The sequence below is a fragment of the Anopheles nili genome, chromosome 2 (genome assembly GCF_943737925.1).
Source record: "Anopheles nili chromosome 2, idAnoNiliSN_F5_01, whole genome shotgun sequence".
Taxonomy (NCBI): Eukaryota; Metazoa; Arthropoda; class Insecta; order Diptera; family Culicidae; genus Anopheles; species Anopheles nili.
The window spans coordinates 12,667,316-12,695,202 of NC_071291.1; the positions used below are offsets into that span (position 1 = coordinate 12,667,316).

At 47.5% G+C, this 27,887-nt stretch overlaps 2 protein-coding genes across 2 annotated transcripts; both read left to right on the forward strand.

Annotated features, from left to right (window-relative positions):
• The first annotated feature begins 3,374 nt into the window (after nt 1–3,374).
• Nucleotides 3,375–4,965, forward strand: LOC128728682 (uncharacterized). Its single transcript, XM_053822354.1, has 3 exons — nt 3,375–3,413; nt 3,481–4,278; nt 4,339–4,965. Exons 1-3 carry the CDS (start codon nt 3,375–3,377, stop codon nt 4,963–4,965), a joined length of 1,464 nt encoding a protein of 487 aa, XP_053678329.1.
• Nucleotides 4,966–15,372: 10,407 nt separating this feature from the next.
• Nucleotides 15,373–27,166, forward strand: LOC128728786 (synaptic vesicular amine transporter). The gene is made up of 8 exons (XM_053822469.1): nt 15,373–15,586; nt 24,454–24,591; nt 24,755–24,893; nt 24,992–25,050; nt 25,140–25,735; nt 25,830–26,026; nt 26,177–26,297; nt 26,997–27,166. The coding sequence occupies exons 1-8, from the start codon at nt 15,373–15,375 to the stop codon at nt 27,063–27,065; spliced, it is 1,533 nt and encodes a 510-aa protein (XP_053678444.1). The 3' UTR covers nt 27,066–27,166.
• The last annotated feature ends 721 nt before the right edge of the window (nt 27,167–27,887 follow it).

The window sequence follows — 27,887 nt, forward strand, 5'->3', positions numbered from 1 at the left end:
TGGGGTTGAGGAAAAATGCTGTCGTACAAATTGTACTAAGCGCCGACGCTCGAAATGGCCCCTATATCGACTCCAACTTGTCATGCTCATTTAATTCAATCAACGCATAACGAAACGTCCATATCCGGTGCGCCACACCGAGCACCTAGTCCTTCCGCTTTGCTCTGATTAATCACCCACTTGCGGTAATGGTAGGAATTAATGATGCTTTGCGACCGGCGTCAGGCAATATTCGCTTATCGGCCAGTATCGGTTACATCGCATCAAGATTACGTTTCGTAGACTGTTACATAATTCATGTCATCAAAATCAATGTGTTTCTCGTTTTGTTACTTTGGTGGCGATATGCTGAAGTATGGTAAAGCATGGTTCAATGTGATTATAAATTGCATTAAATTTTTCAACGCGTTGATCATTCTATTCAGAATTTGTACAACCCACGGGAAGTATTCTATTGCGGAACTTCTCGCTTTGTAAATAGATCTACCAGTAGCAAATGAACTTCAACAACCACCAATATATGTAGTCGCCTGCATGCGATAAATTATTTCCTCGTACTTCTATGCTTTCATGTTTGCATGTTTTCACTGGTTAAGGATGTGTAGATGGAGATGTAGTCTAAGGATGTATTTCATTGCTAGTGTGATACGCCTAAGTTAGGCATGAAATGACCGTGAGTTAGCACAATATATTCTCTGGCAGAACCATCACCGTCCTGCTTCAAGACATCATGTGAAAGCTCACCACTGATACGTGATGACCCGTGGTGGAAAACTCGACATTTCATTATTGCTCTTCTTATTGCAGATTTTCTTACACGCAGTAGTAGACAGTATTTTGTTCCCGTTGAAATTTAGTCACGTCAGAACCAGCGCTACCAGCAAGATAAATATTAATGATCCACAACACTTTGCACCGTTGGCGCATGCAAGAAAAAAAACTATGCTGCCTATAGTTAGAATATAATAGCATACAGCTTTATTAGCCTGTTTATTTAGTTGATTTTCATCGTTTTTGTTAAAAATTTGTGAATACATTCCTTATCTTGATTTACGTATACTTTTATTAAAGGCAGATTTCCAAACTGCAATTTGTACATGGCTATTAAATTGCTTGAATTATCTGTATCTTTTTCAAATTTAATGTTTGATAAATTTAAACTTAGCACCTTTTTTGCACTACATACACGCGTAATTTTTAAACCGCACTGTAATTCACAGAATGGTACTCCATTCATGCAGACTGATGGGTTGGCCATGGAACGCAGTCGGTGAACGAACGATGGCTCAACCCTAGCTGAAGGGTGTCATTATTTTATTATCGAATTCCATCGACGATTATTAGAGAAATTCCTTGCAGAAAGGGAAAAGTTCGTGAGAAAATTAAATAACTTAACTTTATCAACACCAGTACGCAAGTCCGACGCCAAGTTCTTTAGCGTTGGTTCGGCTGAGAAAGACGTGGAAACCCAAATAGATCTCGTTCAGTCGCACATCAGCAAAGATTCAGGAATAGGCGGATTGAGCCCCAACAGCATGAAAGGAGGGGTACAATGTAGGTTGCATAGAGATGAGATCCTCCTTGTTGGCTTTTCCGAACGCTGTCAACTCCTTTCGGCTTTACTGGGAGGTGACGATCGTATTGCAAACAGAATTTTCTCCCACACACCGTCTGGAGGCTTCTAAATGCGGCCACAGTTAATGGACGGTATTTGCTTATCCTGGGACAAGTTTTTGCATTTGAAGAAGAGGAGAGCCGGAAGATGATTATACCCTCGCAAAGGAGATGTTTGGTATTTCGAACGAGAATCACTCGATTGCTATCGTGGGATCGAAATCATCGTATAAAAATAGCTATCCATATGATGTAAGGTGGTTAATAGCATGCGCAGCCATGGCTTTTCTCACAGCTCTCGAAGCTGGTAAAACAATTATTAAGAAAGGACACAGCAATACAGGATTTTTGAAAGTGATGCGCTTCTTACTTTGGGTAAAAAGCAAGATTATTTATATTTTTCTTCGAAAAAATATCCGCTAAATGTCGATCTAGAAGGAAAACGTCTACTGCACATTTTGAAACAAGTTACATCTATTTCATATAGATCCACATATGCCAACAGTAGTCAGTGTCATAATACAATATAAATCAGTTCATTTTTTAATAGAACATAAGGCTATCGACCACATAATAGGACATCGATGGATATTAATTGTTTTTTAATGAATATTCAAATTTTCTCCTTCGATGTTAATGTACAAATAATGATAGTTTGTGCAACATGAGCCTAATATAAACATAAAATGTAATACACTTAAACAAACCAAGATAATAAATGTAACTGGTAGTACCTAATTTACAGGCAAGTGAACACAATCAACTGCATCAGCAACAACAAAAAATTCAACATAATGATGGTGAGCTAGAATCAGTTCGTGTTTTTGTAGTGTTGGCGTAATAAATGATATCCCTGGCAGTACGCATTGCATTGTACAACTGCACAATAACCTAGAATTATTTATTTTAGGTCTAATGAGAAACAATCACTCCACGCTGTCTACCACTATCTCATCAGGCCAGTAATGCTTTACTCTCTTGGGAAGGACATTCTCACACATGTCAATCAAACGGAATCAGTTCGATTGACGCTACTGGTTCAGCGCAAGCTTTGGCGGTTCCGTTGTTAGATTGCTTCCGTTCAATTGTCTCGATCCTCCGCCGAACGGAGAATGTGTGCTAAAGGCTTCGCCATCGTGGCAGCGCTTGTTCAAATGTGCCTTGGCACTTTAGGGAATTTCGAGTGGGCTGCCAAAGAAGAACTCGCCGTTCCGGTCAGATTCGAGCAAGGCATGCGTTTGTTACTGATGCGTTATTTCCGGAGTGCCCGTGTACTGCTGGTTGGACATTATGGGATGCTCAGGGAACCAACGCACGAATGTAAGTCCGGAAACTGGCAACTCCGTGGGGTTCTGTGTTCGATATTCTGCTATTCTGCTCGGTAATCCCTAGGGTTAGCAGCGTTCCAGTTGCCGTTGTTGACGTTTTCACACGAGCTGCAGGACTTGCCACCAAACGGATGGAGCTTACCGATGGATTTCGACAGAACGGGATACGAGGAATATGTAGCTGGTCGCGATGTGATTGCTTTAAACAGTAATGCACTTGTTCTGCCAGACCATAGTGAAATCGCGGTTGTACTAACGTTCGCAACCGTGCGCCATTTTCTACGTTACTGCGACGACATCAATCCGTTGCATGCTCGCGAACGGTATGTACATGGGAACTACCTGGTTATCATAGAGAAAGAGTCTGTACACGTGGAGGAGTTACGGTTCTCGATCTCGTGACTGTGGCGTGAAAACTCCGTTCTTAATCTGATGTTAGCCGTTGGTTCACTGTCGACCTTTGATGGTTTAGTAAGTACTTCTCGATAATGGCGCAGAGTAGTGCGTAGCTAATTCGTTTTTTTCCACGCTTCGGAAGCTGTATTTATTCAATCCCTTCCACACGAGTCAACATGACCAGCTGCAGCCGTTTTCCGTCCAACAAGGTTTCGAACCAATCTCGGCGACTGGTGGTCCGAAGCTGCAAGGTGTTTTTAACGGCTTACCGATACGGTGCACGGTGTTCACACGTAACCCGACGCTGTTACCGTGGGGTAACCTTCCCGAATCTTTCCGGAATGTACGCTACGTCCAGCAGGCTATTCTCGCATCAAATGGATCTGGAGGGTTGGATGGAATGCTGCTTGGAAATCTGGCATCAGCCATGAACTTTACTGCGGAAACGATGGACGCATCGGACGGGCTCGAGTACGGGTTTCGGACACGAAACAACACCTTCGTAGGATCGCTAGGTGATCTGCTCCATCATCGCACGGATGTGTCCTTCAACATCCGCTTCATGAAGTACTACGGCACTCAGGACATCGAGTTTCTGCATCAGATCTACACGGATCAGCTGTGTGTGCTCTCGCCCAAATCGCTCGAGATTCCACAATGGCTGGCTATCTTTCTCTGCTTTCATCCGTACGTTTGGGCGACGTTCGTAGCGGTCGGTTTTGCTGGAGGTTACTGCTGGTACGCGTTACGTCGCTGGTCGGTGATCCGATACAGACGACACCCGTTCAAGTACGATCGTAATCGCTGTTCAGTGCTATCGATCGAAATGTGGCTTGTGTTTCTGGGAGCGAGTTCGACCAAGCTACCGGTGCGTGCGATTGAACGGTTGCTCCTGGCAGCATTTCTCATCGCCAACTTGATCATATCCGGAACGTTTCAGGTGTGATAAGCGTAACGTTTCACCTAGGCAATTTTGATGAACATTTTCCAACCCACACAGGGCACCCTTACGACCGCATTCAGCACAAAGTCCTACTTGAGCGACATTAACACGCTGGCAGCGCTGGATCAGTCCGGACTACCGATAGGAACATCCTCCCGATCGCTGCTGGACATCTTTGGTAATGACACGCTTAGTCCGTTGTTCCGATCGCTGAAGGGAAAGCTGCTGGTGGTAAATGAATCCGCTCGACACCGTGCAGCCTTTAGTCGGGATATGTGCAGCATCGAGCGTCGCTCGGATGTGCATCTCATCATCAACACGGAATATGTACGCTCGAACGGTCAGCCAATGCTGCACGTCATCGAAGAATGCCCGCGGGTGTACTCGCTGGCGTACATCGTCCGAAAGGGATGGTCTTTTGCACCGCTTTTCAACGCAGCCATCGATCGATTTGTCGAGTCAGGACTGTGTATAAAGTGGTACACCGACACGGAGGATGCGCTAACGTTGCAAACACGCATCCGGCAGACGATCGAACGGCGGGACGAGTCGTCATTGCGGAAACTCACGCTGGTCGACATACAAACGTCGTTCTACATCATGACATTGGGAATTGTCGCGAGTTTGGTGGTGTTCGTCATAGAAACCACGACCGGAAAGCGAACTCCCAACTCCAAATTCTAGTTTGTGATCTGATGGAGCTGTAGGAGCCTGCAACTTGCAACAAAGCAGAATAAAACCATGAACTACGAGCTTTTGGAGCTTTTAAGTGTATCCGATATTAGTGGCTTTCCATATTAATTCTGTTAAATTTTTATCCTCAATCATATCCTTACATCCGCTTCAGTTCAGCTAGATCGTGAAATTGTGGAAATCTTTAGTTTTTGAACAATGAGAAGAATTGAGAATGGAGAGAATTTGTGAATCAATTTCCATCTCTTCCATGATGTGCTCAAGTGTCTGATGCTGCGAATAACATTTCACTCTTGCTGATGACATGTGAATAGGAAACTAATTTGCCCGAGAATATGGCGTGTGGAGTGATATTTTTTACCACGTTACCGGGAGAATTTTATCACTGCGTCATTGCGCCGTGTTTAATTCACATCCGGGCTAGCTTGCTCGGGTTCAAAATGTGCCTATCGATTGGCAGCAGGGACTGATTCTTGGGAGTAGAAAAAAAACGTCCTAGAGGCTCTAGAAACCGATTGCAAGTGAAAAATGGTCGTATAAAGCGAATGCTAAGCAGGAAGCGATCAATAAAATGAAAGGATCGGGTAGATTGAATTATTTTCTCACTGTCATTGACGAGCTCGAAGGATGGCGTAACCGATAACAAGCGAGTCAGTGTTTGCCAAACCGTCTCACAAGCATAGTTGAATGCTGACATACGCAAGTTTGGTTAAACTGTCTAAAAATTCTTTTTTTTTTCTGTAGACGAACAAGCTCGCAATCAATTTGTTTTCTTTGTTAGGCATATCCTTGTTATTTTTTGAAATCAACCGTCAACTATATTCGAAACTGAGTTGCGCCTGCTGGCCGTAGGACTGCAGAGCGGATAGTGGAAAAAGTATCTATTCTAAGATTGCCGATTTTGGCTAAACACCACTGGCGAAATGATGCCCTTTGATTACCCTGATTGATGGTACATCACGTGGTGTAAACGTGCGAAACTTGCTGCTCGCTACGGGATTGACGTGACGTGGCTCTGAAAACGCGATAAGTACGAGACGGACGAGAAGTTGTTCACCTTTTCCTTTTTCCACGACTTTCGTTTTTTAGCATGTTTTATGCGCAGGTAGGAAAGGTGCTATTTTTGCACAATCTCTTTGCAGTCTCTTCGGGAAGAATCTTTACAGAATGGTTGGGAACGAGTAGCAACGGTAGCAAAACGAAACCTTAAGAAAATTCCTCATTTTTTGCACGCTACAACATTTTTTTTCAAAGCAGTTTTTCCAAAAAGAACTGTTTTCGTTTTTTGCTCTGTTAAACATGAGAGAGTTTGCAAAAGCAAGCATATTTTTTACCAATAGCTTGCATCTTCTAAGCAGTTTGTTAGCTTGGTTGTGTTGCACAGGAAAATGTGTTGTGTTTTACATCTTTATAACCGTTTCCAGTTTGATTGAATGTTTGGAAATTTTATCACCTGTGAACACCTGTGGAAAACGGTGCATAATTAACACAATGGCTTCCCGAACGATGAGGCACGAATTGACTCTACTTAATTGCACTTCGTGCAGGAACAAGACTGGAAATCCTCCCTAAACCATTTTCATTGCAGAAGCGTCTTAGCTAATGGATAAATCCACTAGCCTGCTAATCAATCTAGTAGACCACAACCGATCATCGTGGCAATCCTGGCAAGGGTGAGCTCTACAGCCACTAAACAGGGAGCTGGCATACGTATCGCGGGCTGTGGCAGATCGATCGTTGGGTACCAGCCCAGGAACTAGCGGGAGGATAATAATGCCCAGCCGGAACACAGCCATTTCGGCCTCGGCACCGCATCGGACGCGCCTGAGAGCCAATTAAAACGGGTATTGATTGAATTTGCAATCCAAACCCAGGCCTGGCGTCACAAGCGCGCCATAGACCTTGTGACGTAGTTGTGCTGCGGAATCGGAACCATTCACACGGTCGCTAAGAATGCTTCTGACAGGTCCGAGTGGGTACTTGTGAGTGGCGCCAGGATCTAAATTCAAACATGCCGTTCATGGACCGGCGCTTTTGCATCGAAGTGGAGAATGTGGAGGCTGCTCGAGCTATCGGATCGATCCGCACGGGTGAGTGAAACGTTTCCTGCTAGAAATGGCACGGTTGGGAATGGAATGTGGAATGTCAAAGGTTTTTTTTCCCCCGTTTGATGCTTTTCTCCCACTCGCTAGAGCTCAATCGTTTCCTTTTATGTTGTGAGATCACAGCTAGCGTTGAAATGTTCCCGGAACCGACACCGAGAACGAGATCCGATGTCCATACGCATTCGAACGTTCCGCTAAATGGTGATGTCATCTGCTGCTAAGCTAGCAGAAAGGAGTGATGTAGTCTGCTGATGGAGGCGCCCGTTAATTTGTACGACCAGAAGCTGAGAGTTCTTCTCCACAATCGCCATGATCTGTCAGTGTATCGTCGCCATGCGTCAGTGATAAGAAGTTGGCTTGCAAGGGTATTGGCACATGGTGAGAATTAAGCGTTGCTTTGCAGCAAGACTCGGGAAAATCATCATTTAAAAACAAGTAGCGCTCCACAGAGGAGCCACCCGGTCACCAGTTGATTAACTTAACCGCTGTGCTCCACCAGGAAGCTAAAGCGAGACCTTGCGGAAGCGAACGCACAGGACGATAAATCTGTTATGCAAATTGCGGCAAGTGAGTAACTGATATCATATTATTGTAATTTGAATTTCATGGGGCACTAGCCGGCCCGTATAACAGCGCCACGTGACGGGAGGGTGACGATTCGATCGGTTAGAAAAAGGACGAACTACCGCCGGAATTCGTCTCTGCTTCTACCACTGAGTGGCGATGGTATGGTGTGGCCATGTCCACCGACTCGTGATGCGTGTTGGCACTAGTGTGTGCCGAGTCGCGGATAGATTCAGGGGCCGGGAAATGTACGCACATAAATTTTCATCCCATTTCTTCAATTTAGGATAAACGGTTCGCAAGGCGACGGTGACGAAGCGCGAGCATTAGAAGGGTATCGGATCGAACCGATGGAATCGCCTCGAATGGATCCGGATTCTGGTACCGCCTGGCCACCGTTGATGTCCTTGCTGGCTTAACTGGACGCAGCGCGGGCAAGAAAAGGGCCAGCACCGCGAAGTGGAAGCGAAACGAAGAAACGGCACACTGCTGCCACTTGTTGAAATTGTTCTGCAATGATTTCCTTTTCTTCTTTCCACGCCTCTGTTTCTCTCTCTCTCTCACTCTCGCACGCTGCTTGGTCCGTCCAACCCCCCAAACTCCATTCACTTTCCGACGTCGACTTTGTCCGAATGAATTCACCCTGTTGCGCACAAAACGGGTGCGAATCATTTCCTTTTCTGGGGCCACCCACACTCACACACACGTTTCCGGTGTTGAGCGCGGCAGGAGCGTGGTAGCAGCCAGGAGGGAACGGGATAAGCCCAAGAAAGCAGTAAAACGGACGACGTCGGAAGGCAGCATTCTTCATCTATCTGGCTCGGAAAATGCGAGCCCCAACAGCACTGGAAAGAGGGCTCGAACCGTTCGCACGATCCTGACAAGGAGCAAACGGTATATCGTTCTCTATTTTATGCTGCTTTATTTCATTTTTTGTTGTTGCTTTGCAATCCCCTACAAACGCAGGAGGCGTTGGAAAAGCGCTCCTTCGCCTTCCTTCGGCTGCCGAGTGGTTCACGAACGCTCGAACGTCGGCACCGTCGGTTCGGTACGGTTCCGGAAAAACTGTTGCTCGCCACAGGAGGATTCGGTTTTCCCGCCCGGTGTGGGTGTAAACGGGACAACCGGTTTGCTTGCGTACGGCGACCGTGGCTCGGTTGCGAACTCGCGTTCCCATGCAGGATGCATGGTGGAGGCGCACATTCGGGATGCGTCCGCTGGCGTGGCCAGTACGAGACTAGATCTCGTCGCAGCAGGCCGCGGTTGGTGACTTTTCGTGTTCGTTTGTCTCACCGGAAGGTTAGTTGTTGCGAGCGGCTCGGTCCGGCTTCGGGGGCGGGTGCTGGAAATTCATTCCTTTTCACGTGAAACCGCTTCGAAATCCCAGCGCTGAGATCGGACAATTTTCCGCTGAAAATCCTGTGCGCGTACCCCGGTTCCAAGTGCCGATTACGGTTGCGTGTAAGTGTTGAAGCGTGCACTGCGGAAACCAAACCCCTGCCAAAGGTTTTGCGAACTGGCTCCATAGCGAACTGGAGCCAATATTTGAATTCCCGAAAAGAGAGAGAGAGAGAGAGAGGGTGAGCGCGATCGGAAAAGTGCGAGGAAAAACAGAAAGTGTGCCGGGTTTTCCCGCGGTGTGTAAAGGCGGTGTGCGTCGCGATAAACATGGCAACGACACCACGGACACCACGTGCAAAGGGGGCTTAGGTTGGCTGACAAAAAGCACAAATACAAGAGCAAAAAGAAAAAAAAAACACACGTTTCCGCTCCATTGCGACATCATTTTCCGTCAGCTTGATTTGAGCGGCCGGTGCCGGGTCTGTTTGCTGGCGAGCTCCTTCCGGTTCAGAACGTTCCAATCAGAACGGTTCTCGCTGGCGAAGCGTGTCGGACCGTCGGGAATCGAAACGGAGCCAGGATCCGGCGGACCGTGGGCTCCGTTTCGATTCCCGCCCGTTGGTGCGCGTTAAGGTGCTTATGCTTACTTATTTCTCGACCGCTCCGGGCAGGTTAGAGGCAGACTCCGCTCCGGTGCCCAGCTGAAGCGTGGTGGGTGTCGGTTCCGGTGTCGACTGCCAGCGTCGTAGCTGTCCGTGCCGGGAAGTGTGCGGCATCGGCGGCGGTGGCGGTAGTGACGCCAGCTGCAACCCGCCAGCCAGAACCGTCGGGAAACTCCCCGTGCGGTGCGGTACTGTCCCCGGGCCTGTACCTTAAAGATGAAGTGACGCCGCCGTGCGAGCTTTCCGGTTCATTTGCGCTCCTTCCCGTAGGCCACCACGAAACCACGAGTCATGTAAGTACTGGGGGTGGATGGGGAACGTAAGCCGCAGAAAATGCCATCGCAAACTTCCTAATCCCTGGTGGAAGGGTTCCACACACCCGTACCCGTGGTGGGTCTCTATTCTGAGCGTTTGAAGGAACAACAAAAAAAAACCAACTCGTCCCTTTCCCGTTTCCCAGCGATGCCCAGGGGGTGACTTTCCAAATTTAAGAAAATCCAAACAAACAGCACGGCAGCTATTTATACTTTTTCCGGTTAGAAATCCGGGCAACAAGGCGTGATGGAATGAGCAGAAACAATTTGCCGTCGGCAGGACGTACGAGTGGGCCACTCGCTTTAGGTGCTTCGTCGAGCCACGTGCTTGCGTTTGCCACGCTTTTGGCACAATATTTTCCAGCCCATCATGCTCGAGCCGGTATTCGGAGCGAAGGAAGTGGCTTCCGGTGATGGTTCACGATTTTTCACAGCCTTTGCCTCGGCTGTCCATTCACTCGCACCTGGCGGGGATGAAAAGTAGCTGAAATCAAGCACTTTCGCACTTGGTTTGCGGGTCGTTATCGTCGTTGATTGGTGCTGATAGGGCGGTCGTTTCGGTTGCCACGAAAGGAAACACGCTTGTAGAGCAGCCAAGGAAGCCAAGAGGTTATGGAAGCTGCAAATCACGCCTTTGCTGTAGGCAGGAGGGTGCTATTGCGAATAGAAGAAAAAAAAAACGTATTTTCTAAATTGCAAAGGCCTAAGGAAACACTGGGGTTTCACTTTGCCGACGGGCATCGCGTCCGGCATGGCTTAGCGGTTTGCCTTTTTATCGAACATGATCGTTCTATTGGTTGAACGATTTGGTCGTCCTTCGGACAAAAAGGCCGACAGACGACGAGACGGGGCAACAGGAGATGACAGCTGTCGTGCAGGGTCAAGTGGCTGTTAAAATTTTCCCTTGACCTCAGTCGGAACCGATGGAACAACTTTTTACATTAAAATTTCATCGTTTTCCACACTGCGGAGAGCAACAGGAGTGATTTCTCTTTCTAACTAGAATAAGCAATACCTGCAATAAAAAAATTGATGTAAATTGAAAAAAATGTTATACGATGGAAATAATTCGCATCATTGGGATTTTTTTGCACATCCTGATCTGCCAGACAATAGATTTCGGTAGGTTTAAGGAATCAATTTGCAATATTTTTATCCTCATCTAGATGAATGCAGCAGGTTTCGATTTTACGCAAGTACATTACGCTCCTAGTTAAATTTTAAAAATTAATTAACGTTATTTCCTTGCTCAATTTAAAAACAAAATTTGCGCATGAGATGTTATATTAAACATTTGCTTTACAATAGATTGTACTTTATGTTTTATCAAATGCTTTCTGTCTAATTTCTGATTAATTGATGATATAGTGTTTTTTCTTTGATGCAAAATTTGCTTTTTTACTTCATGTAGCATCAAATCAACAGGTTGCAATGTGTTGATCCTGTTGATGTGTTTTCAACAGGTTGTAAACTTGATTTTATACCAATTTCAAAAAAACCACTGGCGCTCATCGCTACATATTGATTTAGTTCTGTCGCTTCAGTTATTTTTGTTCTGCCGAGAACGAATTAGAATACCAAAAACGCAGTTTCCGAAATTTGCTTCTTTCCAGAAGCTGTTGTTCGATCAGTGTGGCGAAGGCAATCAGGTCGATCAACGCGGCTGTCCACCGATCGAAAGATGGAAACCGATTGCCCGGCCAATGATGATGATGGTGATGATGATGCTGTTTTGATAATGACGAGTCCGAAAAAGCTCTGGAACGTGCTCTTTAACATACGTTGCCAGCACCACATGATAGCTAACGAGCCAAAAACTGAAAAAGTAAAATCGGAGAGGAAAAAGTAAAAACCCCAAAAACAGGTTCTATCATCCTGTCGACGAAGGGGAGCTTCTCTGTTGGTCTTCCAGGGTTTTTTTCCAGGGTCTCTGAGAACAAATTCTGGCCTCAATGGCTTACGAGGCCTCCCATGCTTGCCGTTGAGCTGTTTAACAGCCATCGTCAGAGAGTGTGTCTCACAACCACTTACGGTTTTACGTTTATTTAAAGGATTATGCTTTACATGAGGAATTATGCAATATATTCTAAGGAGCTTTTTGGCAGAAAATGAACGTTTCATGCTCGCACATCCGTGCCATTACGCCACCTTAAATAACATTTACAGCTTCCTATGTTGGCTTTCATTTGTCACACACTGTTTTTCGACGCTGGTGGGGTCTTTTTTTGGAGGAAAGAATAAAACAACGGAGCCAACATCACTTCACCTTGCACTGGAGCATGGTCCTCGGCCGTTACGAATGTGGCGAAAGCATTGCCGGTATCCCCGACGGATACCTGTTGGGCTCACGCCATCCTACCGACGCAAGGCACGGTGTGGATGAGCACAAAATGTGGATCCCTTCGAAAGCGTTGGTGACTGCCTGACCGAAGCCAGTGTGTGGAAGATGAGGATGTGCTCTTATGCTTGTCACCGAGGATGAGCCGATGAGCTGTAGGTCGATCCTACAACGCTTGGGTCCAGCATCAAGCGGCACATTGTTGATGGCATGTGCGTGCATGTGCTGCGGCGTGTGTGCGTGTTTCGACCCAAAAGAGACAGTAAACACTGGCGAGAGACAGAGAGGAAACGAGAGACCGGCAGAGCAAACGATGCTCATCAAGAAGCTGCTGGAAAAACAGGTAGATGCCGCCAGGGTGCGGTGCGACAGGCGACGATAACAGCGAGGTGTGTCGGGAGAAGAAATGCTTAGTTTGCTAGACGGCGCGAACGAAGCCAGAGCTCGAAAGCCAGCTCACAAACGAAACACCTCACAACAAATTAGTACGTTATTGTTGGTCCAGTGTGGTTTATCAATTTTCAAAACGCGTCAAAACCGGCCACCGGTTGCATCGGCCGTACAAAGTGGGTCTTTAAATTAGCCTGAAACGGACGTACTTGGTGGACGCGTTGATCCGTACAAACGGAAAGTTACAGTGCGTGCAGTTCGACAGCGTGAAGAGTGACATTTGCAAGTGCGATTTTTGTAACAGATCACGAGGAAATTGCAACGCACGGTAAGCTCGTCCTCGGTGTCGGAGATGACATTTCATTCATAACGCGAAGCTCACCAAACCGTATACAACCTTCGGAGGCTTTCTTTCACACTGATGTGCTAAACAAAAACCAGAAGCAGAAAAGGTTATGCTGGGCGGCATTTTCCAGCCGCAAAGCGCTGGTGATCGTTGACCATAAGCTTCACTAACTGAACTTTAATCACGACCGGCCGGCCTGGTTGCGGTCGTGTTTGCATTCGCGTGAGAATCAACAGAAAGAACTGGCCATTTTTATGAACTAGCGTGATTTATTTGCATTCCCACGTCTCTTAGTGCACGCTGTAACCATCGAAACGGTCGCGTTGGTAACGGCAACGTGCTTTAGGCTTTGGATTTGAACGGCTACTTGATTTATGATGATTTGAGGACCTTTTGCACTCGCCCGAGTTGCCCTCCGTTGATGTGGGACCAAAGTGTTTGTCCGTTCGGAAGCTCCCGGACGTGAGCAATCGAAAATCGTGACCCATTGCAAGCGACGGTGTTACAGTGGATGCGTTTTTGGCGCACCTTCGTTCGCCCTAATGGCCACGCAAGTGAGTTTGCGCTGCGGCCGCCTTCGGACGAACGAAACCGCACCGTTTGCGCGCTTAATTGTCAGAAATGAGGAAGTTGACACAATGGAATCGAGCGGCAACGCGCACGCTGTTCGCATTTAGCGGTGCCAAAGCCAAAACATGGCGGCCACCAATCTAATAGTCGCAACGGTTCGCCCCGTCAATTCGCTGAGCCCACGGTCGTGTGATTAGCACGTGGCCACCGGAGCTCCGTGATCTTGGCCGCGTGTCTTTGGTCTCCGTTACCATGTACTGTATAGTCGTAGAATTGCGCCACCAGCGCGCAAACGGTATGCGGCATCTGCTCAAACATGTCAAACAACGCACGGCACACATGAGATAGGAATCGCGACCGTATCCGTCCTTGCTGTGTCCGTGGCCCCTCATGGCTTGGCGGTCATCAAGCATGCGTGTGCGGTTCGCTCATCTCTCTGGTGGCCTTTGATGGACGAAGTGCACCGGGTGGCAGCCAATTTGGCCGGGGCGTCATTTACACGCCGCGTGGTTTGGCGCTAATCGGTACATCAACCGCGTGTTAAACTCGCGGATCTGAGAGCGAGAGAGAGCGTGGCCTAAGCGCCGATTTGCGTGCATTTGCAGCATGCTGAGATTGAAGGCAGTTTGCCACGCGATTGGGCACCTGTTGCGTAGGTTTGTGCTTCACGTGCTTCATTCTCGAGAAGGCACACTTTCATTAGGGCACAATGTTCTTGCTGCCCAAGGTGGGAATGAAATTGCTGGTAAATTCGACTAACGAAGCTGTTTGGGATGCAATTGAGAGAAGCTTTGCCCCAAAAATGGTGACCCAGGTGCTAGGGTTTAGGGTATTTTTGGAGCCGCTGTAAAAAACGCGTGTCACCACACAATCGTTGTCATCATGCGGTTTTGGTGTAGAACAGGTTTAAATTTACATCGCGACCAGGTGTATAATGCCAGCCTTTGTTCCCAATTCAATCCAGTCGCTCGGTTTGTACGTCGCGAAAGGAAGCATTTTTTGCTTACTTGCTCGCTGCGGATGTTCATAAGTTCGATTCGATTTTTATTTGGTCCGCGGCTGACACAGAATTCCTGGCGGCATCAGACATGGGATTTTCCAGCATAAGCTCGTAATTTATCGAATCACGTTGAAGCGCTGGTGCGGCCGAACTGACTGCGTCCATTTCTTCGGACCGAGAGCGGAAATAAAAACGTCACCTTGGGAAATCATGAAATATGAGGCGGGATACTTTTCAATTGTCGTACGGCTGTCATTCGCCGTACCGTTGTAACCACCCTAATCACCATTAGATGTCCTTTCCCTCCCGGTTCGGCTTTTCCCTTCCACAAGGAAATGTTTCGCGTCTTGGGAGGAATTTTTGCTCGAATCCCACCAACTTGGTGGCCCGGTTTCCGGAGGAACCGACCCCTGCCAGAGCCAGTCGGTCTTTGATCCCCCGTGGCCGCACATTTCTCGTCCTTCAACGCTCTTCCTGCCACCGACTCCTTCTTTTTAGCAATTTCTCCAACCACTACCTTCACCGCATTTGGCACCGCTCGCAATGGCAAAAGAAAGTAATCCGCTTTTCATTTCAATCTCTACCTTCGCCCTGTGGCGCCGCTTTTTGGCGATTCCACCGTCGACTCCGACCATCGATGTAAATGCGGCGGCCGGGTGCGCCACCTTCACCACCACGGTACCGGAATTCCGGTTGCGGATTTTTTTTTCGTCTCTCGCACTCCTGCAAACCCCACACCAGCAGCCACCGGGTGTTGAGTAAGCTGAAATGCAAGCAACGGTCTCGGAGGGAAACGGTCAGGGACCCAACAGCAGCAGCAGCAGCACCGGCCGGAACCACTGCTCGTCACCCAAACCGCCACCGCCCGGGTCGTGGGCTTCGCTAAAGGCCAACGTGGTAAGATGGCGCGGCTCGCGGAATCTGGTGCTCGTCATCGTCGCCATCGCACTCCTGCTCGACAATATGCTGCTGACCGTCGTTGGTAAGTCGTGGGTGGTGGTGGTGGGTTGATTGTCCGCAAAATTTTAGCACTTGTTACATAGCTTTCATCGAACTCGGCCACCGAACCGACGCTTTCGGTTGTTCCAGGCAATTAGCTTCTAATTGAAAACCAGGTAAGGTACCAGGGTGGTTTGTTCTCATCAAATTAAAATATTCCCAGCGCGGGTTCTCGAGAGGAAAACGAAAAAAATGTGTACCACGGATGGAGCGCGTCACAACTCCTATGCTGCAATTAGTGCTGTCCTGAGGGACTCGCAAACGATACGGAGAGCCGGAGTCGCCATACTTTTTGTAGCAATCTCGAGAGGCAAGCACGTGACGATTTACTGCTTCTTTTCTTGCTTCCGTGGTCCCATGGTTTCTGTTTGGCAAATACTCTGTCTCGCTGTTGGCAGTGTGCCGTGAGCCTAAGAGCTTCGTCTTGTTTAGTTTGCACACACAAAAAAACAGCTAAGCTGGCGTCAGCGACTAGCTCCACCGCGTGTTGCCGTTCAGCTGAGTTGATAAATCAATAGCGATTTTCCAGCTCGAAGGACACCATGGGACGCAGTTGCCGGGGCAATTAGGGTTATTCGTTCGCTGCCGTTTCCCTTCTGTGGCCGTTGGGCAGCGAAACATTTCGTTAATTACACATCTCAGCTGCAAAGGTGAAGAAACAGGAAGATGAAAATGTAGCAGACGCCTCTGAGCGACTCCGACGTTGCGAAATGGGCTTCGCTCCATCATCGACGAGGTTACTTTGCGCCATTCGAACCGAATCTATCGTGCTTTCATAATTTTAAAAAGCAACAAGCTGAAGCTACTTACTCGCAGCGACTTCAGCTAATAACACTAACAAGGTGGGCAACGCCAGCGCCAGCAACGCCAAGGACGATGAATTACTTTTATGCTTCTTACCCGACGTTGTGCTTCCGTTTCCCGGAGGTGAAGGAAAAATTATAATCTCCCTCAGTGCCACGCCAACGCTGATGGATGCTATTTCTCGCCGGGACCCGGTCCTGGACTAAGTTATGCGGATGGCTACCGGCTACCGTTTCCCAAATGCCGAGGGAGGAAATCGTTTCCTTTTGCCAACATTGCCGATCGCTGCAAAACCGGCGCCCATTCGCAACAGTGCTCGTTGATTGCCATCATCACTTGGTGGTTGCTGCGGGAAAGCTCAAGGCGACTACCGAAAAAAAAAATAATAATACCCGATAATAGAATGGAAACGGGGTGTTTAAAGCCAAGCTCGCGGATCTTAATCGTCGTGGCGAATTCGGAATCCCGATTGCGGAAGTCGGCACATTCGCAAATGGCGGAAATGGGACGGAAAAACGGCACCACCGGAACTGTGGCGGCCGGAAAAGCGGCATTTTGAAGGCGTTGTTCGACGGAGGAAACTTGCTCGATTGGCTCCGGTTGGGGATGGGCCATTTTTGTTTCCGGACTGAATGGGGATGTTTTTTGCACTCAACTGTTGCACGCGATCGAATTTAAGGACCAGGAATCAAGCGCTAACAAAGTGGTGTAGTAATTGTAGGTTGAAAAAAGACCATGAGCATTTCATTTGTGCTGATCAGGTGGATGATGATTGATCGATTAGGAAGGTGTGGAAGTGTTTGTGGTTAGTTCGAAAAAGGATGTGCCGATGATTTGAATGCATTTTTGCCACACATCTCCTCAACTAAAGTGCAGACTTGAATGCTTTACAGTTTCTTTGTTACTTTTTTCAACCCAGCGAAGGTAACTTTTCCCCACACAAAACGAGCAAGGAATACGAAAAAAATCCCTTCTACTATCAGTAAATCCCACTACCTTTTGACCGCTCAAGTGCCCAAGCACGTTCGGTGCATCGAGTCGAAAGTGCACAATGCAACCCTAGTGGAAGTAAAGCGAGATGGCAAGTATGACAAGCGAACAAGCTTGCGACTTGGCTCTTTCAAAAGATGGTGCGAGCAGCCGACTTGGCAAAAAATAGGGAAAAAAAACTCCCCCATTGTAGAGCTAAATGGTTCAAGAAGCGATCTTCACTCCCCTAGGGAGCGAAAAGAAGCAGAACGAACCGGAAGAGTCCTTGTTCGCGCTGCGACCGTGTGCAACTTGTTGCATTTTCCGGCGCCTCCACCAAGCAAAGGGAAACGGCATTCAAGCTTTCCGTTGGCACGAACAGACGACGGAAGTTGTCGCAGGCGGAAACGGTGAATAGTAATGCAACCACGATTAGTTGCTTTCCTTCATTTGATGTTGAAGAGCGCGGTTTCACAATCGGACGCATAATTAAGGCTTTGTAGCATTTGCAGTAGGCGTGCCTGCATGCGCTGTACAATGTCACGAAGCTGTTGCTGAGTTTTCTTTTGTTCAATTTACTTAAATTATAAAGATTCAACAGAACAGGAGACTCCAAGGACCGCACGTGCCAGTAGTTATAAAACATGGCAATTATTTTCGTCTGCGTAGTAAATCATAGCATGAGAGTGCGGTTATAATTATGTGTTCTATACCCAAATGTATCGTATGGATTACGGAATTTAGTGTCCTTCAATGTTTCATTACGATTATACACAGCACGCTTTAGTTAGGGCGCAAAACAATAAGCCATAATTAGTTAGAATATTTTTTGGAGGCCTTCATAGGGCTGTATTTAAAGGTATGCAAAACACACTCATCCATACATATATTTATCACTCGATCGAGCTGCACACAGCGCACTGTTTCGTGTTTGGGCGGCATTATGTTCTGCTTCATCCCACGACACGATAGAACCGTTGAAGACCTCGCTTGTTGCAATTGATGAGAAATTGGCCCCTCGGCAGTTTGACGTTCCCGTTCAGAGTCTCGGGCTCGTCCTCCATCGAGGTGGTCGGTTGAATCGTTCCTGCGACAAGTGTGGTTTTCCCGCTCAGCTTTCAGCCCATGCACGCACGCACGCACGCACGAACAAAGCATCCCTTCAGCGCTAACCCTTTAAGTGCGTCCATTTGCAACTCGCCTGCTGCGACCGCATCGATCTGGTCCTGGTACAGCCCGCGGAGAGTCGTATTTCAGAGGCTCCATTCCGTCGCACCAGTGCGAAAAGCGTGTCCAACCTGGCACCTTGTAGTCTCATATTGAGAGCCACCACAAAACACGCATCGTCGCTTCGACTGGTACTCTCGAAACTCGAACGAATGCGAAGCAGTGTAAGAGGGGTTTCTGTTTTTTTTATTATTTATTTTTCCTCTTCGAACCGTGCCCTCTTAACGAAAATCCCTTTGCAAGAGGCTCGCCGGGTCAGGATCAAACAGGGATTAAATTAAACGGTATTATTTGTCGATATTATGCCAAAATGCTGTAACGGCAGGCGCATGAACTCGGGCAGGGGCTTGGCAGCATAGCAAGAGAAGGGAAAAAACACCCAAACCCTTCCTTAACGTGTATATGCCGTTTGTTCGTGTTACCGATCCCCTGGTAACATTGTGGTTATTGAGGGTGGTAGAGACACGATATTTACACATTCATAATTCGCCGGAAGCCGTCCTTGATGAGGATAAAAACGAATAAAAAAAGAAGAACGGGTTGAAATAAATCCATCCCAGCTTCGAGCCTCTGAATTGCCACGGTCTGAGTTCGGTTTCTGATCGATTCGAAGTGATATAAATCATCCGGATTGTCCATGCTCGCGTTGGTGTGTACTTTAGCCCGTCACCCACAGGGGACACAACCTTTGATGGAGTACCACTTGTGAGCAGGTGTGATCGGGGTCAAGCACGGATATCATTCGTACGGCGTTTGATATTATTTGGCAATTCGATTCACTTTTTTTTTACCCAACGCTTATCCGTTGGTAAGAGAAAAAAAAGGAGCTGCATAGCTGAGACTCCTTTTCGCATGTATCGATTTTAGTCACCGTTCTAGATTTTACCTTTTCATACCAATTCCACATTAACAGTCTCGGGACGTTTGTTCATGTTAATTAATAAACAAGTTTTTGACCACCGATCCCACCTAAATTGGAACCACTGCCCAAAGCAAAACGTGCGGTCGGTACAGCATGCTTGCGGTTTGGGTTGTTTCCTTTACCATTTTTTGATTTCAAAAGATAAAAGTTTTCTTAAAGCAGTCCTACAATTCGCTGCGCGTGCAATGTTGGTGAACTCGGTCGGGGCTGTAAAGATCCTGGAGAACCACACACACACGAACGTGCCCGGGTCAGCTATTGTACGGTGCGGACATTCCACGGAGCCGGTAAACGGCCAGACGAGCAGGAAACATAATTTTCCGATTAGCAGCCATTACGAGTCGGTTGGAAAAAATGACAATGAATCACGCTTGCTGCGCACCCTTCAGCACCTCGCCCGATCATCCATATTCATCGGATGGTGGCCCGAGGGGTGAACCGATTGCTCGGAAGTGGATGCGAGTAAAGCCAACGAGCTGGAAATTCGGTTTACTTTTCGTTTTCGCCGTCCACTCGCTGCTGAGTGGCTCCGGGCAGTGCGCGTTGTCCATTAAGCGCGTGCGGAAGCGTGTGGCGTCGGCACTAGGATGGAGGCGCCTGGTTGTGGCGTTTGTCTTACTCACTGTTCGGGAAAGGGATTGAAAGTGTTGGCGGGGGATGACGTGGGGCTGACGGGGCGCCAGAACGCAGGGGTGTGAAAAATCGTTGACTGGTGGATTAGACCCGATAATGAGGGTGGTATTTTCGTATCCCAGGATCGCCATTAGAATTGTTGATGACGGCTGATCCGGCCCATAACGGCCGACTGCTGCCTAATGGAGGAAGCCAGTCCGAGCATCCTTCCTGGGCAGAACAATTGTGGGATAGTTTTGTGAGAAGAGAGAACCATCGAGTAGCCACCAAAGGCGGCAGGATACGTCGCAATATCCGGTTAAAGCCGGGCCAAGAAAGAAAGCAAGAAATATGATGAAATGGGCGCTCGTATAGCAACCCTTCGAGGTACCGTCTACGACCAGATTTGCTACGTGCCCGCTCTGGGTTGCTGGAGTATGCGAGCATCAGGATCTCGCATCAGGACACAAAGCTAGTGAAAGCAACAGACTGTAAGCCGTTTCAAATGGCACCAGTCGGAGCATCAAAAGATACGCCTCAGGCGCGCCTCGAATGGAAAAGCCGTGTCGTCGGTGGGTACTTTATAATGTCTTAATCACCATACAACTGCGGAAGAATGTGATAATGTTTGCCATTGTGGTGTGCTATCGCCCTGAAAGCATACGAGGATATTTCATACACCCCGCCCGACCGGAATAGCCGGATGAGAGACGAGCCGGTGACTGATCGTGGTACGTCTGTCAAAGTCAGGGACTGTTGCTGTTCTTTCCGGTCGAGCCTTTCGCCAATGATGCAATGCGGGTTTTATCTGAGGAACGCTACGACCAGAGAACGGTGGGTTAAATTTCTAATCCTCCAACCTCCAACGATTTTTCTCCTATTAATTTGTATAACGCGCTAACGATGGACAAGTTAGTATGATTTCCGTGAGACTTCGTTTGAAGTGACGTTAAATTAACAATATTTCTGGCATCCTTTTGCGTTAATCACTCTCTTGGGGTATCATTCTCAGTGAGGGAATATTCACAGTTTTGCAACGACAGTTCCGGAAGGAGAGCGTTCTACCTCGACGCATTTCAATTTGCCTACCAGCATTTTCCACATCAATCGCTTATCAGTAGCTGGCATGAGTTCTGGCCAAGTGAACCGTAGCAAAGGCCGCACTGAACCGTTAAATCCAAAAGCTCTGACTTGCTTTGACTTTGTTAGACAAAACCCGTCGAATGGCAAACTCACGAACGTTTCACATTATGCGGATGAAGATATTCATTAAATTGGCTCTCGTAAAGCAACTCGGTGACATATGTAGCGAGTGTTCCTCAAACACTTCCTGAACACACTGGACTGTAGCAACTGCAGCACCAGTTTCTTGATGATTTGCCTGCTTCATTAACTGTGCTGTGATAGAGACAAAGTCACCCGTCAGAGGCATTTATTCGACAAGCATTGGGTAGCCAACAATGAAAGAGTGCAACACACTGACCAGGACCTCCACTTCCGGCAGAGCGAAACAGGATAAATGTTCTACTTCACGACATCGAAGACGAATGACTGTCAGATGTGGTGAAGCTAGTTCCGTTCCGATCCGTCTGTTGCTAGCGGATGCGGGAGGGAAATCATTTATAATTTACCGTAAAGTCGTTAGCCAACGTCATTGGTTTAATTTGGTGTTGCTGGGGGTGAGCACCCACACTGTCCGGTATGTGGCACTGACGACGAACGTTTCGTCCGAAGTCAGTCCGGTGCGGAGGGTTTCGCATCAACCCACGACATTGTCCACATTCCAAGCGTTCCCGTACTCCGAACGTGCAGAGTGAGATAATGGGTTCGCTATTGAGAAAGTATTTTCCACAGCATTCCAATGTTCACTTTTCATACGCTCGGAACGTTGAAAGGGTCGTTTGGGATGGTACGATTCAAGTGAGATATCTGACGTCGTCGAGGTGGATGCAGCTAAAGAATGCGAGGAAAAAAACTAGGTGCCAAACATCGACCCATGCTAGCTGAAGAATTAACGGAATTACTGCATTTTCTTATCAAAATGCTTGCGGTGTAAATATTAAATGGATATTTTTTACTATTAAAAAGTGATCAAAATCGGTGCACAATTCTCCTTATAGTTCTCCTACCGAAATGCTTGCTAATTGCTGTGGTAGCTTTAATAGGGATAAATATATTGTTACTTACTGTTAGAAACTAAAATATTCCTCTTCAATATCAGCATCGTCCATGAAATTCCGCTTGGTAAATTAATCATTTAATTCCGCGTGAAGAAGAGAAATTCGAAACGAAAACTGTTTAGCGTCAAAGAGTTAACTTCCAGGATACCCACCTACCAGCCAAAGGGATTGTAAATGATTGTATTCTACTAGATTCACTCCTAGGTAAACAGCAAGATGACGAACCAACGATACACACCGACTCGTTGCTAGCTGTTAATTTCTTGTTTATTAACGGCTAAACGAGTTAAAGGGTAATTTAATTGCTGGACTATGCTTTCGAGGCAGCAGGAGCAACAGCAGCAGTAGCAGTACCTGTAAGGACCATGATGATAACGAGTACGATACCAGTGGATTGGGTGGCCTGTGGGAGAAAATTATTCTCCGAAGCGTACTGTAACTAATCCTACGCCACCCCAGACACGATAGATGAACGCTTGCGGCGGTGCCTGGTCTCTCGTTCCTTTCCTTATTACCGTTCAAACGTCGATTGGCTTCGTTGCTTTGCTAAAGACCTGCTGCAGATAACTCTGAACTTCATGGACCGAACCAACACCATCCTGGGAGCGGTGGAATATTGACATGGAAAAATTCTCCAAACGGGAATTGTTACTTTCCCGCACGATGAACAACCGGCGGTTTTTAACCCCGTTCCTCGTTCCTGATGCAAGGACGCAAATCATAGTCATCGTTACGTTCAACCTTAAGTACCTTGGGGCGAAAATTCCACCACCATCTGCCCGACCGAGCGCGGATCAAAACGTCGAAAGTAACACAAACGGCACCGAACGCTCCGACGGCTCCGTTCAAGTGTCGAAGAGTGTCCTGAAAGCACTGCCACCGTCATAATTGAATCATCAAAATTTATTCGATTACAAAATGGTTCGCTTTCATGTGCTATCACGCTTCGCCTTCTCCTGCACTTCATTTCAGGCTGATTGTCTTTGATACGGCTCGTAGGGTAGGGCGTCAAGCCGGAAACGATACTTCCACTTTGCCCGACGGCTCAGAACCAATCGATCAATACATCAGCAGAGCCAGAGAAAGGATCTGCAACGGGTGTAATTGCCTTCCGGTACATCTAGCGAATTTTGTGCGCTGGGTGATGAGCCTTTATCGAGGAATCGAGTGAAAATGTCTTCCTTGCTCGTAGATAATACGCATTTTTTGCTTGTCTTTCGCTAGAAATGGAATAAAATAAAACGGAATATTCGGCACTTAAATTTCTGTCATGCAAGCAAGCACGAAGCCCAAGGACCTTTTTGTGATCAAATAGAAACAATTTTGTGGCTCCTGTCCAGGGGCGTTGCTAACGTTACCGCACGCTTGGATCAATTAGAAAATCATTAACCCTGTCTCTCGGCGAGGTAGCTTGCTTTAAAATAACACACCAATTAGGCGCACAATCAGAAACTAACAAACCTAACTCAGTTAGCTGTGTTCACTTCCGCCTTCGGGAGAAAAGCGGCTGTCTTGGGACCTTCCCTCGAGGAGGCTTGTGGCAAGCTAGGGAGGAAGGAAGGAAGGAATCGTCGCTTCCTGCCAAGAGCCACTTCCGGCTTGACACGGTAGGGGTGGTTCCCGCCTGCACCGTTGCAGCCTGCAGCGATGGAGAGCAGATTGACAGTTTAATTTCAACTTTCATTTAAAACTAAGATAACTCAATTACTTCCACTTCGCAACCCAGGGCGGTCCGTGTTTTGATCAACGCCATCGTCACCCTGAGAATGATGGCTATGAATTTTTTTTTATCTCGTTAGGTTTTCTCATCACATCTTTTGCCTACACGTTGATTTAGCTATTGTGCATAACCCATCTCGAGTCCGCTCAGCTCGGTTGTCACCTTAACATGTTCCATGCACCATCGGGTTGGTTGAGCTTCATCGATGGTTTTTCACTTGTTGAACGAACGTCCCGAGATGAGCCCGTGTCCGCGTCCAAATATCACCGTCGTCCGAGAGTCGTTTGTTTTATATCTCATTCCATCCTTATGCCGACCTATCGATTAGCGTTACTAGCGGATCTGCCGCTGTTTTACGATCACGTTATTCCCATCCACGTTCTTACTACGTGTACTCTCCCAATGTTCCACTCCAGTGCCAATCATCCCGGAGTTTCTTTACGACATCAGACACCCGGATGCACCGTTGGCCAGCTTCCCGAAGACTCCACCGACTACACCGTGCGAGAAGGAGGCTACGACACCGTACAATGGCATTGACGTTACCACACCGGGTTACGGTAGGTTCAAGATGGCCGCTTCGTGAGAAGCATCTGCTTTATGCGCCGTATTGTCCATAACCCCTATATCTCTTCGCTCTGTAATGCCGGCCCGTGTTGTTCCGGCCGAATTTATTCCTTTGGTGTCCTTTGGCAAAATTGGGAACACAACGCTCAGACAACGCCAGCTGGTACGCGGAACGGGAGGAACGGCACAAGGAGCTGGTGGAGGAGACGGTCGAGGTTGGGCTTATGTTCGCCTCTAAGGCATTTGTCCAGCTGCTGGCTAACCCCATCGTTGGACCACTGACACACAAGTACGTTATCAAGGGCAGGAACAAAGCAAAAGAAAAGGTGCCAAAACCCAGAAAACTCACACTCACACGTTTGAATTCCCTTCTGATTTCGTCCACAGAATAGGCTATAGTATTCCGATGTTTGCCGGGTTCGTCATTATGTTTATCTCTACTTTAAGTAAGTAATTGATCAGATACTCGTGCATCAGATCAGAATGTGCACACACACACGAGATGAGTAAATGATCTCGTCCCTTTCACCACCAGTTTTCGCATTCGGCAGGACGTACTCCGTCCTGTTTCTGGCCAGAGCATTGCAGGGTATCGGATCGTCCTGTTCGTCAGTATCGGGCATGGGCATGCTGGCAGATCGCTACACAGACGACAAGGAGCGTGGAAATGCGATGGGAATCGCACTCGGTGGATTAGCCCTAGGCGTCCTGATTGGGCCCCCGTTCGGTGGCATTATGTACGAGTTCGTGGGCAAGTCTGCGCCCTTCCTGGTGCTGTCGGCTCTGGCCCTCGGTGATGGACTGCTGCAGCTGATCATGCTTCAGCCATCGGTCGTGATCGAGGAGTCAGACCCACCTTCACTGAAGGCGCTTGTCACCGATCCGTACATCATTATCGCGGCTGGTGCCATTACGTTTGCCAACATGGGCATCGCAATGCTGGAACCATCGCTGCCGATCTGGATGATGGACAACATGGGCGCGAGTCGTTGGGAGCAGGGCGTCACCTTCCTGCCGGCCTCTATCAGTTATCTGATCGGAACGAACCTGTTCGGACCGCTTGGGCATCGCATTGGTCGGTGGCTTGCTGCTCTACTCGGACTTGTCATCATCGGTCTGTGTTTGCTGTGTGTAAGTGACAGTACTTCGAGAACCGGATGTCCGGGATCTTCCACAGACTTCTTCTTGACATGAACATTCTTGCCTTTTTGTCTTCTTCCACCAGATACCGATGGCCACCTCCATTAACCACCTGATCCTGCCGAACGCCGGACTTGGTTTCGCCATCGGAATGGTCGACTCGTGTATGATGCCCGAGTTGGGCTATCTGGTGGACATCCGTCACTCGGCCGTCTATGGCAGTGTCTACGCCATCGGGGACGTTGCGTTCTGTTTGGGCTTTGCCATCGGACCAGCGCTCAGGTAGGTTGGCTTGGGTGTGATGGGAAAATTAAAACTCGAGTGGACATTGCCACGGTGGAGCCTGCACGCCAGCGATAGCATGTTTACTCATCGACGCTTCTGCGTTCCGGTTTCTTTGGTTGTTTTTCTTACTTTTCTTACGCTCCGAAGTGGCACCTTGGTAAACACCATCGGTTTCGAGTGGATGCTGGTTGGGATTTCCATCCTCTGTTTCGCGTACGCTCCGCTTATGACCTTCCTGCGGGCACCACCGACCAAGGAAGAGAAGAAGGTAAGCATTAACGGCATCGACAATGGCGGATTGACGCTCGAAGGGGCGCTCTGCGATAAGGGAGCCGCATCTCTGGATCCAAACGCTGGTCACGGAAAAGCCCAGCAACAGGAACAGCTCAGTAATGGTGCCGCTGAGCCGAAGGACTCCATGGCTGTTGGGGGAGAACATTATGTCACAAAACTGTAGAACTTGTCGCAACGTTCGACCATGGGGCAACAACATCCCATCGGTTCCCTAATCGATCCAAGACATTGCATTGCTTGTGATGATTTTATTAGTAGCTAGCGCCTATTTTGCCCCATCCTTAAAGTGTATGCGTTCAAGTGCGTTCTATAAATGATTCGTTTTTATTATAATTTAGGGGTAGATTTACACTTAGTGGTAAGCGAAACAACGGTATCAATTGTTTGGTATCAAATAAAGATCTTTTATTTTTAAATTAAAATTGTTTTTTTTTTCGTTTGTTATAATTTTTTACCTAATATTTTTTATTTAATGGATTTAATTTTGTTTATTTGTTTATGCAATTTTGTTTGCAATATCTAGAGTAGTACTGAAGACCCCAAGGATCGTGCTGTCCCCGAGGGAGGAGGCGTAAAGCCAATTATAATCAAATTTTTCGTTCCAGATCGGCGATAAAAGTGCTTTTCCTTTATTAACCCGATGCTTTTCCTTTTCGCGTGCACCATTTTCCAGTCACTCATCGTTGGAGAGCGCTCATCGGTGCGGTACGTGACCTACCAAAACGAGGAAGAAGACGAATAGAAACGTACGCTAGTACATTTCAAGTGAATTCATTTTCAATAACAATTTCATCATATACACTTCAAAAATATACGCTAAACAGCATGCGCTAAACTAAGCATAGCACGCAACCAAGAGATCAGGTACATTCTAGTGACTGTAAGTATGATAACAATCATACGGAGATGCAACAAATTTGTTCGCCCGTAGAGCAAAATATAAAAAAAACTCGTTCCAGCAGTGAAGGTGTTTTGGATAGCTTTGTAAGAATGGACATCTTTTAGAAACAATATTACCCGACACTGCGGGAACCAACAATCTCACTTGTTATGTGAAGCACAAAAAAACATACAATGACCGGCTCAGCAAATGGTATGCGCAGGAGAATACGGAAATGAACGAGAAATGATATCCAATCACCAGTTTGGCACAGTTGTTTTGTTCAATGGACCACTTCAATGAGCTACATATATGAAGGAAGATAAACGATCAAAACAAAACATAAACGTGCAAACGTTACATATGCCCTTATAACTCGACGATATCGGCACCTAGTAAATATGCTGCTCAAATACATCCACTAAATAGGTACTATAAGTGGGAGATAACGCATAAACAACGTATTAAAAACTATAATTACTCCCTGCAAAATACGAAGTCAATCGGTTTCGTCAATGATTCGGAGTGGCACGATATCCTTGCAACCTGACGGGTGCGATAGTTTCACCGTTGTCCTGGTTGAAGCGTGACACTCGGAAGCATCGATCGAAATCGACCTCGCGCCTGTCGCATCCACCCGGGATAAGCCGGAAAACATCAACCAGCAGGAGAGCATTTTCGGTC

What these genes read in the sequence shown, in the direction of transcription:
- LOC128728682 (XM_053822354.1), top strand. Translation starts at nt 3,375, where the DNA reads ATGTTAGCCGTTGGTTCACTGTCGACCTTTGATGGTTTA. An exon ending in TGTCGACCTTTGATGGTTTA is followed by an intron (nt 3,414 to 3,480) that starts GTAAGTACTTCT and finishes ACGCTTCGGAAG; the next exon opens with CTGTATTTATTCAATCCCTT. An exon ending in TCATATCCGGAACGTTTCAG is followed by an intron (nt 4,279 to 4,338) that starts GTGTGATAAGCG and finishes CAACCCACACAG; the next exon opens with GGCACCCTTACGACCGCATT.
- LOC128728786 (XM_053822469.1), top strand. Translation starts at nt 15,373, where the DNA reads ATGCAAGCAACGGTCTCGGAGGGAAACGGTCAGGGACCCAACAGCAGC. An exon ending in CATTGACGTTACCACACCGG is followed by an intron (nt 24,592 to 24,754) that starts GTTACGGTAGGT and finishes CACAACGCTCAG; the next exon opens with ACAACGCCAGCTGGTACGCG. An exon ending in GCCATCGGACCAGCGCTCAG is followed by an intron (nt 26,027 to 26,176) that starts GTAGGTTGGCTT and finishes TACGCTCCGAAG; the next exon opens with TGGCACCTTGGTAAACACCA.